This window comes from Cyprinodon tularosa, unplaced genomic scaffold, assembly GCF_016077235.1.
Source record: "Cyprinodon tularosa strain WSP-4 unplaced genomic scaffold, ASM1607723v1 ctg671, whole genome shotgun sequence".
Classification (NCBI taxonomy): Eukaryota; Metazoa; Chordata; class Actinopteri; order Cyprinodontiformes; family Cyprinodontidae; genus Cyprinodon; species Cyprinodon tularosa.
In genome coordinates, this window is record NW_024039420.1 from 1 (window position 1) to 13,181 (window position 13,181).

The 13,181-nt window shown below is 39.1% G+C and overlaps 2 protein-coding genes across 3 annotated transcripts; one reads left to right on the top strand and one right to left on the bottom strand.

Annotated features, from left to right (window-relative positions):
• Nucleotides 1-1,952: 1,952 nt before the first annotated feature.
• On the top strand, nt 1,953-2,505 carry mrpl35 (mitochondrial ribosomal protein L35; the record flags this gene model as incomplete). The annotated part of the gene is made up of 2 exons (XM_038267389.1): nt 1,953-2,152; nt 2,243-2,505. Coding segments are annotated over 2 exons (383 nt in total), but the record flags the coding sequence as incomplete, so codon positions are not given.
• Nucleotides 2,506-2,545: 40 nt separating this feature from the next.
• On the bottom strand, nt 2,546-12,883 carry reep1 (receptor accessory protein 1). 2 transcript variants are annotated; one of them, XM_038267388.1, is made up of 8 exons: nt 12,733-12,883; nt 11,153-11,225; nt 10,988-11,064; nt 9,961-10,081; nt 9,117-9,230; nt 8,802-8,961; nt 7,502-7,761; nt 2,546-5,126 (listed from the first exon to the last, which is right to left on the bottom strand). In XM_038267388.1, exons 1-8 carry the CDS (start codon nt 12,762-12,764, stop codon nt 5,055-5,057), a joined length of 909 nt encoding a protein of 302 aa, XP_038123316.1. In that variant the 5' UTR covers nt 12,765-12,883; the 3' UTR covers nt 2,546-5,054. The 2 variants fall into 2 exon arrangements, with proteins under 2 accessions (XP_038123316.1, XP_038123315.1); XM_038267387.1 differs by having other exon boundaries at nt 7,490-7,761.
• Nucleotides 12,884-13,181: the final 298 nt, after the last annotated feature.

Consider the following 13,181-nt stretch of genomic DNA (forward strand, 5'->3'; position numbering starts at 1 on the left):
AGGAGAAGGAGATGCAGCAAGAGCAGCAGCAGGATGAGGAGAAGGAGATGCAGCAAGAGCAACAGCAGGAGGAGGAGAAGGAGACGCAGCAAGATAAGCAGCGGCAGGAGGATGATGAGGAGAAGCTGCATTAGCAGGAGGATGAGTAAGAGGAGGAGAGGCTGCAGGTGGAGGAGAAACAGTGGCAGCAGCAGAATAAGAAGGAGGGGGAGGATAAAGAGAAGCAGCAGCAGGTATAGGCTGAAGAGCAGGAGCACAGGCTGGGAAGGAGCATGGAGGTGGAGGTCGCTTGGTTCCAGCGATCGCAACATACCAGGCGGTGCGAGCTGCGAGGGCCGCACAATGCCACTTGTGGCTTTAATGATTATTTGATGACTTGATTAACTAACTCAGACAGATTGTTTCAGCCCTACTCAGGAGAGTGAAGTCTGCCTGTAATGAGGCAATAACTGGCATAAGCTGCTAAAATGTGGGCAGTGTTTCTCATCTGGTAGTTTGGGCACTCGATGTGTGGGTGTCGGCGCTCCAATTTCTCCCAACAACAAGTTCCTAGAATAGTCCGAATGATGGAATGGTGAGTTGTGTTAATCAAAGCAACAGTAAATTGAAGCAGCTGAAAGTCTGTTTTATTCACACACCAAGTGAGAGCGACCTTTCACACTTCTTAAGCTCTTCCAGTCTGACCAGTATGACTCTGCTCATAAATCCAAGTGTGGCCCTTAAACACGTTTGAAACAACAGTTGCTGGTTCTTAAAATACTCATTATTCGACCCCTTTGCCCTCACCAACTTGAAACTTGGTCAAAACACAGATCACATGTTGGTCTAACTCTGTTTAGCCTTCTAACATCTAGATATTTTAATCTGCGGCTCGTCAACCTGATTCATTTGACTCTGGATCACAATAAAGTGATCAGATTTCCCCCAAACTGCATATGAATGATCTTTGACACCCTGTGCAGTGCTCTGTCTGATGACATTGTATTTTGACTCAACTGCGCCCCCTATAAACAGCCATATCTCTTTCTTAATATTGCGTGCCTACTGAGGAACTAACTTTTAAGAACAAAGCATTATTTTTATAAAAATAACTTAAGAATCACCTAATAAGAACAGGAAGTTAGCTCATCTTGAGCTAGGAATGCAGGTTTTGGGTCAAAGCGGCAAAGACGTGGAGGAGGGGACGCACAGTTTCAGTGGCCATTATAGGCTGTGGCATCAATATGCAGTTGATTCTTTTAGGTGGGCTTTCTTGCTTGCAAACCTTATAACATCTTCTGCTGTTTTGTTTTTCGTTTGCTAAGCAAGCAGCTGGACCGACCATATCTTGTCGACAAAGCCCGCCACCGGAGTGGCTGCGTAGTGGCTGATGGCGGCCGCTGCGGGCAGAGGCCACTTATTGGCAGATAAACTACTTCGTTCCATCAAGTAAATGTGACATTATAAAAGTTTTTATGCAGGTTATTAAGCAATAACATCACGATATAAAAAAACAAAAAACAATCTTAGGGGTACTATAAATAAGTAATTTGCCGAAAAACGTCAAGAAAAATACAACAAAAAAGTAAATAAACAAAATGATAATAATGAAAATAATTTATTGGCTGCGGCCAGTGATACGCCGTACTAAAGCTGCGTCATGTCACAATGAGTCAACGAGCCACCGGAACTGCCGCAACGCAGCCACTACCATGAATTGAGCTTGGCCCTGCCGCGCAGCCAGAGCAGCAAAGCTGTTTCAGCCGCACGTCAGAACTAAACTGGTACAAGCAGCAAAAGGGAAGTAGCAGACGCGTTTTTGCTGCTCCTGCTGCGTTCGGTGTGAAGTTTGAAGCTGGATGGGCCCGTAAATCTGCAGCTGCATTCTTCTGCTTGTCTCCTTTTTTTCCTCCACATCCCAGAGGAGCCTCTTTATTTCTTAAAACAAAGTTGTAATCTGCATTTAAATTAAGATTTTACTTATTTATTTAATCACTTACATATCAGAGCTGTTTTTGTCTGTTTCAGGGTTGCTGCTCTGGTTCCCAGCCTGACCTGGCAGCCCTGTAGAAACCTGACCTATTTCAGCGTGAAGAAGGGAAAGAGGAAAACGGTAAAAGCGGTGACCGACCGTTTTATGCGGTTGCACTGTGGCCTTTGGATCAGGCGGAAGGTGTGCCTTTTTTTTTTTTTTTATTACCTTTCAGAATCTCTGGTTTCTGTTTTATTTACATCTAACGAAGAGTGTTTGCTCTCTGAACAGGCTGGATACAAGAAAAAGCTGTGGAAGAAGCTGCCTGCCAGACGAAAGCGTCTGAGGGAAATGGTTTTCTGTAACAAGACTCAGAGCAAACTCTTGGATAAAATGACCACGTCTTTCTGGAAAAGAAGAAACTGGTTCCTTAATGATCCATATCTGAAGTACCACGACCGTGTCAACCTCTGACTAATCTACTGATGCTGAATAACATGTAACAAAGTCAAACATCTGTATTGTTGTCATAAATAAACTAAATGTAAAGAGAATTTTTTTTCTTTATAGAAAAGGAGACAGAAAACATGAAACTTTAAGTCTTCATCTATATTTTTTTTATTATAGTTGATTTTTGTGAAGTTTGAAGTCATAAACCAACATTTCTTCACACCTCTGCTTTATGTTTTAGCCACACGCTATTAGAAACTAAAAAATATATATATATTCTGGCCTGCCAGAAAAAAATTGAAGGACTGGGGTTGGTTTACAGTCATGTGAATAACATCAAACACCCTGCTAACATTTCTGTACATCTACATATTTGATTAACTGTTTTACAAATGTTGAATAAATACAAAATAAATCGTAAATGATAGATTGAAAGTTTACTATCTTTGAACCTCAGATCTTTAATAAGGTGTTCCTGTCTGCTGAAGAAAGAATGATCTCCATAATAAAAAAACAAAGAACTGTCAGGCCTTCTCAAAGAAGAATAGCACTTAATGCATCCAGTAAGGGAGTAGGATGTCTTAAATTGATCAAATCACCCACCCCACTCTCTGGAAAACGGACAAGTGGACGAAAGCCTAAAAACGCTACATGTTCAGGTCTTAGTAACCAAGCAGAGTCCACTTAGAGCAGCCTAAGATGTCTTGAAAAATCCTCACAGGACCTACAGCAGGTGCTCGTTACCATTTATATGAAAGTGCATCTTTGTAAGGAAATGTTTGCAGAGAAGAAACCTTTGCTCTCTAATAAAAAAGCACAGAGGCCACGCCAATGTTTGGCAGAGAGAATGTAGACAAAGAACAGGACTTCTGGAGTGATGTTCTCTGGAAAAAGGAGTCTAAATATAAACTACTTGGACATAGAGAGGAAAGAGAGAACTTTTTGGAGGTAAACCAAAAGCAGCCTTCCAGGAAGAACCACAAACTCATCTGAGCTAGGAATTCTGGGTGTGGCAGTGACATTTTGGATGGTGTACTCCAGCTCACCATTATGTAATGGGCCATGAACTGAACCATGTTTCAGATATAAGACCCTCTTTGGAGCCGGTTATATGAAATGATTAAAAAGAAAATTTCACAAAGAACTTAAGGAAAGCTAGGAAATTGAAACTCCTGGACCCAGTCAAAGCCCAGATCCTGATTTCAGTGAGATTATCTAAAACAGGATCAAGATGCAAGAGGAGATCCCTAAAACGTCTCACAGCTGAAGGGGATTTTTTTTCCAACTGATGTTAGAAATAAATGAAAACAAGGTAATTTAATCCAAAGGGGGATAAAACCAGCTAATAATGGGTAGCGTGTGACTTCTTTTTAACACTTTTCAGGGTGTTCTTATTTATTCACATGACTCTAAATGTCAGAGGAAGGAAAATTCTCTCTAATACAACCAAAAAAAACCTTATTGAATGTATCTAAACAGAAACTAAACGAGAGCAGCTTCACATAAAATCGTCCATAGAAATTAAGATCATGCAGGAAGCTTTAATGTATGGAAATCACCTCCAACACTAACACTGACAGCACTGATACATAATTAGAAACAACCTGTCTCTTTTCCACTATTCAATCCACTGAAAAAAACACTAAAATGTGCATAATAAGTATATCTACAATATCAGAGTGAATGCATGTAAACAGAACAGTTGTACCTGAGAAGCTTTTTTTGTTGTCTTTTTTTACTGTAACCACTGTAAGAGATAAAAGATGCAACCATGTACAATTACTGCACATCAACACAGTGAAAACCAGGTTCAGGCTCAGTGAATAACGTTCAAGAAAAAGACATCAGTGTGAGCTGTTGTTGTCACTACCGGCCCTCAGGAGGAACAACGAAAGCACGGGCAGCTGCTCAGCTAACATTGGTTTCAAAATGCTGAAAATAAAAGAATTAGCATCATTTAGCAATTTTTAACCTTAAGTTTCTAAAGGATTTTTTAAAATATGAAGTCTGATTGTAGTGATGCATTTGTGACATCCGCTCATGACCTTACAGGCAGAAATAAACCCTTATAAAATTAGGCGTTCCATTAAAACATAGCCACTGCTTTGTTGGAGGGCAGTGATGTAAATGAAGAACATAGTGCAAGTCATTTTGGGTGTCCGCTTCATTTAAGGCCAACAGAGAAAGAGAGAGAGGTAAATGTGGACGAAGAAAGTGTCGACTGTTAATTTTGTGAATCACAAAATAATCAAAACAAAAAGCACAGCCTCAGCTCTCCTTTCAGTGCACGGATCCTTCTCTGGCGCAGTGATGATCTTCTCTAAAGTACATGCTGCTTCATAAACACTAAGACCAATGATGAGGAACACACATGTGGCAACCTCTGATATATAAAAAAACAACCAAAGCATGAGATAAAGTACACATACTGTACATAAATACATATTTAAATGCAAAGTGTCTATCTGACCAAAACCTGTTTTTTCTTAACATTATGAACCACTAGGGAATATGCTGTAAATTAGGGATCTTCTTAGGTCACTTTGGTAATACGCCGTTCCAAAGCAGGGCTGCTTCAGTCGTAGAGCTTCTTGCCATTCAGTATTTTCACTTTTTACTTGTTTGCAGCAAAGGCAGCTGGAGGAGGGCGGCTTCACATGGCTTCATTGTTTGAAGGAAGAGAACTCCTGGATCTTGTGAGAGGCCTCAGGACTCTAAGAGGAGGCTGGAAGCAAAGAGGCAGATAGAGCCTGATCAGATACAGACGCATCTAAAATGCTGCTGCTAGGGTTGTTTTTACTTTTATTATTAAAGCAAAATAAGAGACAAGACTGAATTTAAAATATTAGTAAGCTAATTCACATTTTGAAACGGGGTGGGTAGTTAAAAAATATATATCGTTAAGTAAATCAATCAACTACTACAATGTTTAAATACTATTTCTGTTTTATGACGTATTATTTCTTTAGATTACCGTTGAAACAAAAGGACATCAAATACACAAAATTATAATTATCTAAACAAAGAAATCTTACAATTATTTAAAATAGTACTGGAAATTCCACATTATTTTTGAGTGAAAATATGGAATGCATTTTTATGAACATTATTAGTTATTTTAGTTTAACCTTAATTAATAATAATGAATAAAAGACCAGCCTCTGACATTGTCACTTAAGCAACAGCCTCAATATCATCAATACTTGTCTCTCTGTTCAACAAAGCATGAGATATATTATTTAGTTGGTTAAAACAGACTGGCAGGCACTTAATCATTTAATGCACTTGCCTTTAACACAGTGGGGGAAATTATGTTGAACACAAGAATGTTTTTCTCAGTAAATCCATTTCTAAATGGGTTTCACATTAGCATGATCAGAAACAGCATGGAGCTCACTCTAGAGCCACAGTCTTATTATTGTGATAGATGACACCATCGGTTACAGCTGGATTTATACATGTTTAAATGGTCTAGCGAGCCCTAATGCTGAGCCAAAGAGAACCCGATTTGATCTTAATTCTGCTAAAATCAGGTTTCTATCACAATTTATTAAACAAAAGTGTAGAAAAAATAATCCGAAGAGAATTCAAAGAGCCAAGAAACTGTAATTAATTTTTTCAGAAGCACCTAGAATCAGCAGGCACAATTATTTACTGCTCAGACATCATGATACTTCCACAAGACTCCACTGCTGAAGAAAAGTCAAGCTGGAGTTCTTTTGATGTCTGCTGTGGACCATTTAAACAAGCAGATGATATAGAAAGTATCGTCTGGTAAAATAAAAACAAAGCTAAACTGTGGATTATATCGTACACATTTGAGAGAAGGGAGAACATGATAATGAAGGGCTGTTGTATAGCATATGGTACCAGCAGACTTTGTATAACTGACTTAAGAAAGAAAAGAAAGCTTTTAGGATTTTCCAGTCTCACCCAGACTTGAATCTAGCTAAAGGTTTATAGAAAGAACAGTAGATCAGAGGCATTGCGTGGGAAAATAGGTCGAAGTCCTTCCTGAGCAGTTTATTCGTTATTTTCTCCAGAAAGAACAAACTATTTCAGTTAAATATATTCATGTTGTACCAATTCCCAACAAATGATTAAGAGAATAAGGGTGATAAACAAAGTTAATAAATTAAATTGATTAAGTCTGTACAATATCTCTCTGTGTCGTTCCACTTTTTCACACAAAACTTAATTTGTAGAATATTTTGTACTAATTTGGTTGTCTGTGTGGATTGGTTAAGCAAACATCTGCTGTAAAGTTAATCCCAGTGAGTGATCAATCATGTATATTTAGTACAGATAGTAGGGACAATAATGTACTTTATTCTTGTTTTTTTATTTTTTTATAATTATTATTTTTTTTTGATACAGCAACTCGGACTGCTCAGCAACCTGGTCAAATTTGAGGCCATTTGCATTGACACCACTGAATTTTCATATGTGACACAGTGGGTAGCACTGCTGCCTTGCAGCAAGAAGATTGTGGGTTCGAATTCCGGCCCAGGTCTTTCTGCATAGAGTTTGCATGTTCTCCCTCAGCATGTAAGGGTTTTCTCAGGGTACTCCGGCTTTCTCCCACAGTCCAAAAAAAACATGATTGTTAAATTAATTGGCTTCTCTAAATTCTCCTTAGGTGTGAGTGTGTGCGTGAATGGTTGTTTGTCCCTGTGATGGACTGGCGACCTGTCCAGGGTGTACCCTGCCTCTTGCCCGTATACAGCTGTAGACAGCTGGACATAGGCACCAGCACCCCTTGTGACCCTGCTTGGGATTAAGTGTGTCAGAAAATGGATGGATGGATACAGCAATTCTTTGCAATAAATCATACACCATGAGAAAGTGTGTTTAAATCTGAGTCTATTTACTGAGAAAGACTTTCAGTTCTTAAATGCATATTTTTGTCACACCACATTCTCCAAAATGCAAGTGATGAGTTAAATCAGTGCAACTTCCAAAGGGGTTAGTCCATCCCTGTAGAAATCCTCAGAACCAAAATGATTCTTGTGACGATGCAGCTGTAGAAGTTAGTCTATTTAAAGAACAAACACTCTCAACAGGCAGCAGCTGAGCAGCAACGCTCACCGGGCTGCGTACCTCCGGAGCTTTCCTTTTACTCATCCTGAGCTGCGGGGAGCTCGGCGTGGCCTGCACCTCCTTCCCCAGCCCCTCCTCAAACTGCTCCTGAGCTGCAGGAGTAGCAGGTGGAGTGGGTGTGGAGAGTGGGCTTGACTGGGTCGTCACAGATGGTGTAACGGGTGTGGGCACAGGCTCGGAGGTCGGCTTAGTTTGGGGCAGAAAATCTGCAGGATCCAACTGCTCCAACCCCAGCACCTCATACTCATTCATGTCAAAATCTGCACCGTGGAAAAACAGACGTTGGTGGAAGGATGAGCAGATGAAACACTTCTCTGGTCTCCCGGATCAGGTTACTGCCATAAAGCAGTAACTTGTTTCTCTGTTTGCTGGAGGTTTAAAAGCTCAGATAATAAAGCAGTGCCATCCTCCAAACATAAGGAGACAGAAAGCAATTTATTGTTGCACAAAGAAACACAACAAAGATCTTATTATTCAGTTTCTTCTGTTCTTCGTTCAAACGCATCATAAAAGTTCACTCATACTGGCTGTATTCTTAGGTGCATAGTCCTATTATAAAAGCTTTTTGCTTACCTTATGCAGTAAGACAGAAAAGGAAAAAGAAACTTTAACTCCTAAATTACTGTCCAAGTTTATACACTACTAAATAAAAAAGATCTGAACTGAACTATTCGTTTGATTTCTATCAATAATTTATTTTCAAAATATATGACCTTATTTCTCTATTTCATAATTTTTATCAATCATAAGCTTTATGGAATGTTTTAACCACCATCCTACACCATTATTAAATAGATGTTCATTCGCTTAAAAAATTACTCCCTGACAGAAAAACTTTCCTGTAAAGAATCTTTGGAGCCACAGAGACTCGCTTTAAAGAAAGAAATGGTTCGAAACATTAAAATGAATTTGTTTGTCAAGAAAAATTATGTACTCCTAAGAGATTTAGGAAAATGTACGGAGGGTTTAGTGTTCCTCTGCAGCTAAAAGGACCTATTACTACCGAGGGGAAGATCCATTGTATTTAGCTGTAGGCTGTGTATTGAATATGGTTTTGTTACTATTCTAAACAAAGACACACACAAAACTTCTGAACTTGTCTTTCTGCCTCACGTTATTCTGTAAACCCCCCTGTTTTGATGTAACACATAAAACCCCTACTAAATGCACGACAGGTTCTGGTTATTACCTCAAAATTGGTTCAAAAAAAGTTCAAGAGGTAAAAAATGTATGAAAGTAATTCTGGATATTCACATTGTTTTGTAATCCTCTAACTAAGACAGCAGCAGGTGAATCTCACCTTTGTAGCTCTCTGACTTGCTGCGGATGATGGGTCTGGTTCGGTGCTGAGCTGCTGTGGGCTGGGCGGCGCTGGGTCCGGTCTGTGCCGGGTCAGACTGGTAGGACGACAGATCCTGCATGCTGAAACTCCGTAATCTGTCTGACAGGACGCCTTGACCCTAAATCAGAGACATCATGCTTTCTATTTATTCCAGTAGTTTTTAATTCATAAACATATAGAAATATCAGAATTGGAAAATTTAAAGCCATCAGAAAACAGCATGTTTTTGTTTTAGCTGACACTGTGATCATATGTCTGAATTGTCTCTTTTACCTTTGCAGCAGCCATGACTGCTGCTGTCGCTGCAACATTCAGCCCTTTCCTCCCAAAATGCACCAGTGTGTCATAACTTTTGTCCTTTGCTTGGCAGATGTACTCATCAATGTCCTGAAAATAAAAGGAATCAATCAACTTTTCCTTCATTATCAGAATGCAGCTTCCTTCGTCACTCAGCAGTCTGTTGCTACTCTTTAAAGGTATAGAGGATTGTCGCAAATTTTTGAAAAGACCTGCCTTCTCCACTTAAAAGAAAAATGCACCTGCACAACCCTGTACTCGTTCCCGAGAGGGAATGGCTATTAAGCATGTGGGAGAGCGTGCACAGGCCCATTTCCCCTCGTGCACACTCCGTTTAAACGTTGCTGTTTGCATCACTCATACAAGCTTACTTTCCAAAAGATTTGCAATTTTTCTACTATATCAGACTGACAACGGGTAAGTGAAAATGGAGATGAGCAGAACGATTGAAAATTAGGAGGATAACTTATTTAGATGATCCAACCGGAAAAAAAACATCCTCCTCTATACCTTTAACCTTGTGATTTACATCCTGAGAAAACTTGTTTACTTACTTTCTTAGTTACCTTAAGAACAAAAAAGGGCAACAGAAATGGAAAAAAACTGCATAACATGTCCTCTCACGCTATCATAATAAATCTAAGATGTAGGGGAAAATTTAACACAAAGGCACCTTTGTTTTCCCTCTACAGACAGTTGTGAAGCTCAAACTCTGTTAGTCACATAACCTTCCAGCTCATAGGCTGGACGTGTTCCTCCACTAAAACTCTCTCAACCAGCAGAAAACAAAGCAGGATAACACAGAGGAAATGGATTTCACCTTTTCTTTTGAGGAAAGCGTGGGATGAACAAACTTCCTGTACAGCACGCTGGAGCCCTTAGTGTAAGGGGACAGCAGCCACACCACAAAGGCTATCTTCAGTTCATAGTAGAAAGGAAGCCTGCAAGAACAGACACAGCAAAACACGTTCAAACAGAAATCAAAAACTTTTTTTTTACGTAACGTAATGATCTGTGCATAATGCAGTCAAATCAGTGAGGTTTACATTTAATAGATAATCACTGTTATTTGCTCTGGATTACTTTAATTACTTCCTTAAAGAGTTGCATTATGATTTGTACCTTTTCAAATTTAACAATGATGTGATGATTCAAAACATTTGAACTAAACATATAGGAACATCTTAGTAAAAGTCAAGTTTAACCTTAGGCATTATTAGATGCTTGAATGTGCTAAAACTAATTTGTGAGAAAAAACACCATAAATATTTCTAGCACTTCCTCTTTTTTAATCCAGAGAATGAAGTGTGTCATTTAAGCCCCAAACAAAAACAAAATACTCTGAGAAGATGCTAACTGAAGCAGGTAAGAAAGTGGGCTAAAAGGTCAATCAGCAAAGAAGAAGCCCTTTTCCCAAAGTAAATGTTATTTTTGGAGGCATTTCTAGTCGCCCATTGTTACAATTAGGAGGAAAAAGGGTGAATCTTGTAATTTCTGAAAACATGATTCTAACTCTGAAGTAAGGCAGTAGCTATATTATGTTGTGAGAGTTTTTTTCTGAAGGAGGAACTGGTACACGACACAAAAAGTGGTGCATCATAAAAAAAGATCAAAAGACTTGAATAGAAATTGATATTTAAAAAATATAGTAAGCACAGGAGCATCACAAAAAGAGTTATAGAGTTGGACAACAGATAAGATGTTTTGGAGAGGTCACCATAAAAGCCTGATCTCAGTCCTATATTACATTTTAGACAGAAGTTGCATTTTATGTAGCTAAAAAATAAGCTTTATTTGTATAATGTTCATGTAAAGATCTGATTTCATCTACATGTAAGCCAACTTACCAACATAGAAACAAATCTGTAAACACCTCCACTGTAGTAAAAAGGGCAAATATTATCCAGTACATCATCCATTTCACCTAAAAATAACAAAAGAAAAAGTCAATTTAGCCACAAAGAGCAAATGTGGAAAATTTACCTTGATTTTTTTTCTTAATTTGTACTTACATATTCTTTCACATCTTTTGTCTTCACAGCCTTATATGAAGAGTACGCCGGATAAAGCGTTCCAAAAACAAGTCTAAAGGGAAAGAAAGGGGAATTATATATGAAAATCAGGACATATTAGCTGTAATAAACAGTAAATATAACCCTTGTATGAATTAAAATTACAAACTTACAACAACAATAAATCTGGGGAAAATAGTTTGGGTTCTGAGCCAAAATAAATTCCTTATTTTGATTTTTTTAAATCTTATTTTTTAATGTGAGGAAACATTGTAATCTGGATAACTGTCATGTTAACCCTCATGTTAAAAACAAACCATCCATGATTGATAAATATTATTCTTAAATTAATTTCTCTAAGAATGTCAAAATTTTTATAATATCTCATCAGCGTTGCTTGCATGATTTCCCTGAATGCAGAGATGGACAGTACAGAAACCAACACCTGCAGAGTCACATTGATGTGAGAAACCGATTTCTGGCTTCTTGCTGAGTCAAATATCAGATAATGAACAACTTTTTTAATATAGCTTACTCATTCAAAGCTGAGTCCCATTTTGCCATTTGGATTTTTCTGTACATTACAACTTACACACTGGGCAAAAGGATAAAAATGGATCCTATGTGTTGTATTTTTCCTTAGATTTATATAAATTTACACAGACACCTGTCCATGAAGGGTGCATGCTCAGAGAGGGCAGTTGCAGCCACATAAACAGAGACAAGATCATATTACTGACCCACATCACATTACAACAGTGCTGCTTGCATGCTCAGCTAACTAACAGAGTTCAACAAGACAAGGACAGCCAGAATATCTGCTCCTCACAGTTGGAGATGGGACATGCACTGATTAACAGCCAGAGCTGAGGAGCTCCAGCTTGTAATGCGATCTTATATTCTAAATTTAATTTCTGGACTGTTCTAAGCTTGGTGTCCCAGCTGTTGATATCATAACCACACTTTACTGTCGTTTTACTTTTGCATTAGACCTGTATTGAAGGAAAATATTAGCCAAAGTGCACAGACATTTTTAATTTTTGCAATGTAATCTGAGAAGGCTGAACCATCCCTTTTTATGCTGCTTCCAATCTGGGACAGAAACACTGAAGGACTGATTACCAATAATGATCAGATACACAAGTGACATTTAGGCTCTTGTCATCTCTGGATGATGGGACTCATTGGCTGCTTTTCAATTTATAACTCGGCTGCTTGAACATGTTGGTCTGTTTTTAAAATTCTGCCTGATAAACACAAAGAGATCTGGCTGCTGAGCGCTGCCTCAGAAATAGAACAGGTCTGCAGGCCTGGCTCAGCTTCCTGCTCAGGGTCCAAACTGCAGTCCTACATAAAACACCCTGGTCAGTGAAAAATTAATCCTCCGTCACCTGATCTGGTCACACATTCACGTCTGATTCTGATTAAATTGGCCTGTTAGATGAGATTGCGGGGGCTCTGCGGAGCGCGCTCCTTCTGCACCGCGCACAGAGGCTCAGATCCGCTCCAACCCCCGGTTCCATGTCCGTCCCATTACACGGAAAGCAAACACGGAAAGAGATGAAAAATAAACGACTTACACCACAAGTCTAGAGATGATCCAGGAGACCATTGCGCTGGAAAGGCGACAGGACGCGCTGTCTGCGGGGAGGAGTTTCCTCCAGATGACAGGCGCGTCCACAGGCGTCTGGACACACACAGGCTGAAACGTGATGCATGCAGGATGAGCGGAGACGAGGCTGCAGCTCCATAGATGGCACTGTTGCATTGCACAGATTACAGATGGGCCATCTAGGCTCAACTTCTGGTTAAATGCATTGTGCATGCAGCCCAAAAATGATGATGATGATGATGATGATAGTCACAAAATCAATAATAATAATAATAATATACATCAATGTGAGGTGTTTTTCACCTATGTGAAAAAGCCTTTGAGCCCCTTTGTTCATAATAAATTAAGTGTAATTACCCACATATTGTGGTCCAATTTCAACAGCCTTAAATTATCAATCAGATCTGAAGATTAAAG

Excerpts from the sequence above, each read along its gene's own strand:
- reep1 (XM_038267387.1), bottom strand. The coding sequence starts at position 12,764 with ATGGTCTCCTGGATCATCTCTAGACTTGTGGT. Across the intron at positions 11,065-11,152 it reads CAAAAGATGTGAAAGAATAT|GTGAAATGGATGATGTACTG; the intron begins GTAAGTACAAAT and ends TGTTATTTTTAG. Across the intron at positions 10,082-10,987 it reads ACAGATTTGTTTCTATGTTG|GCTTCCTTTCTACTATGAAC; the intron begins GTAAGTTGGCTT and ends CTGTTCTTGCAG.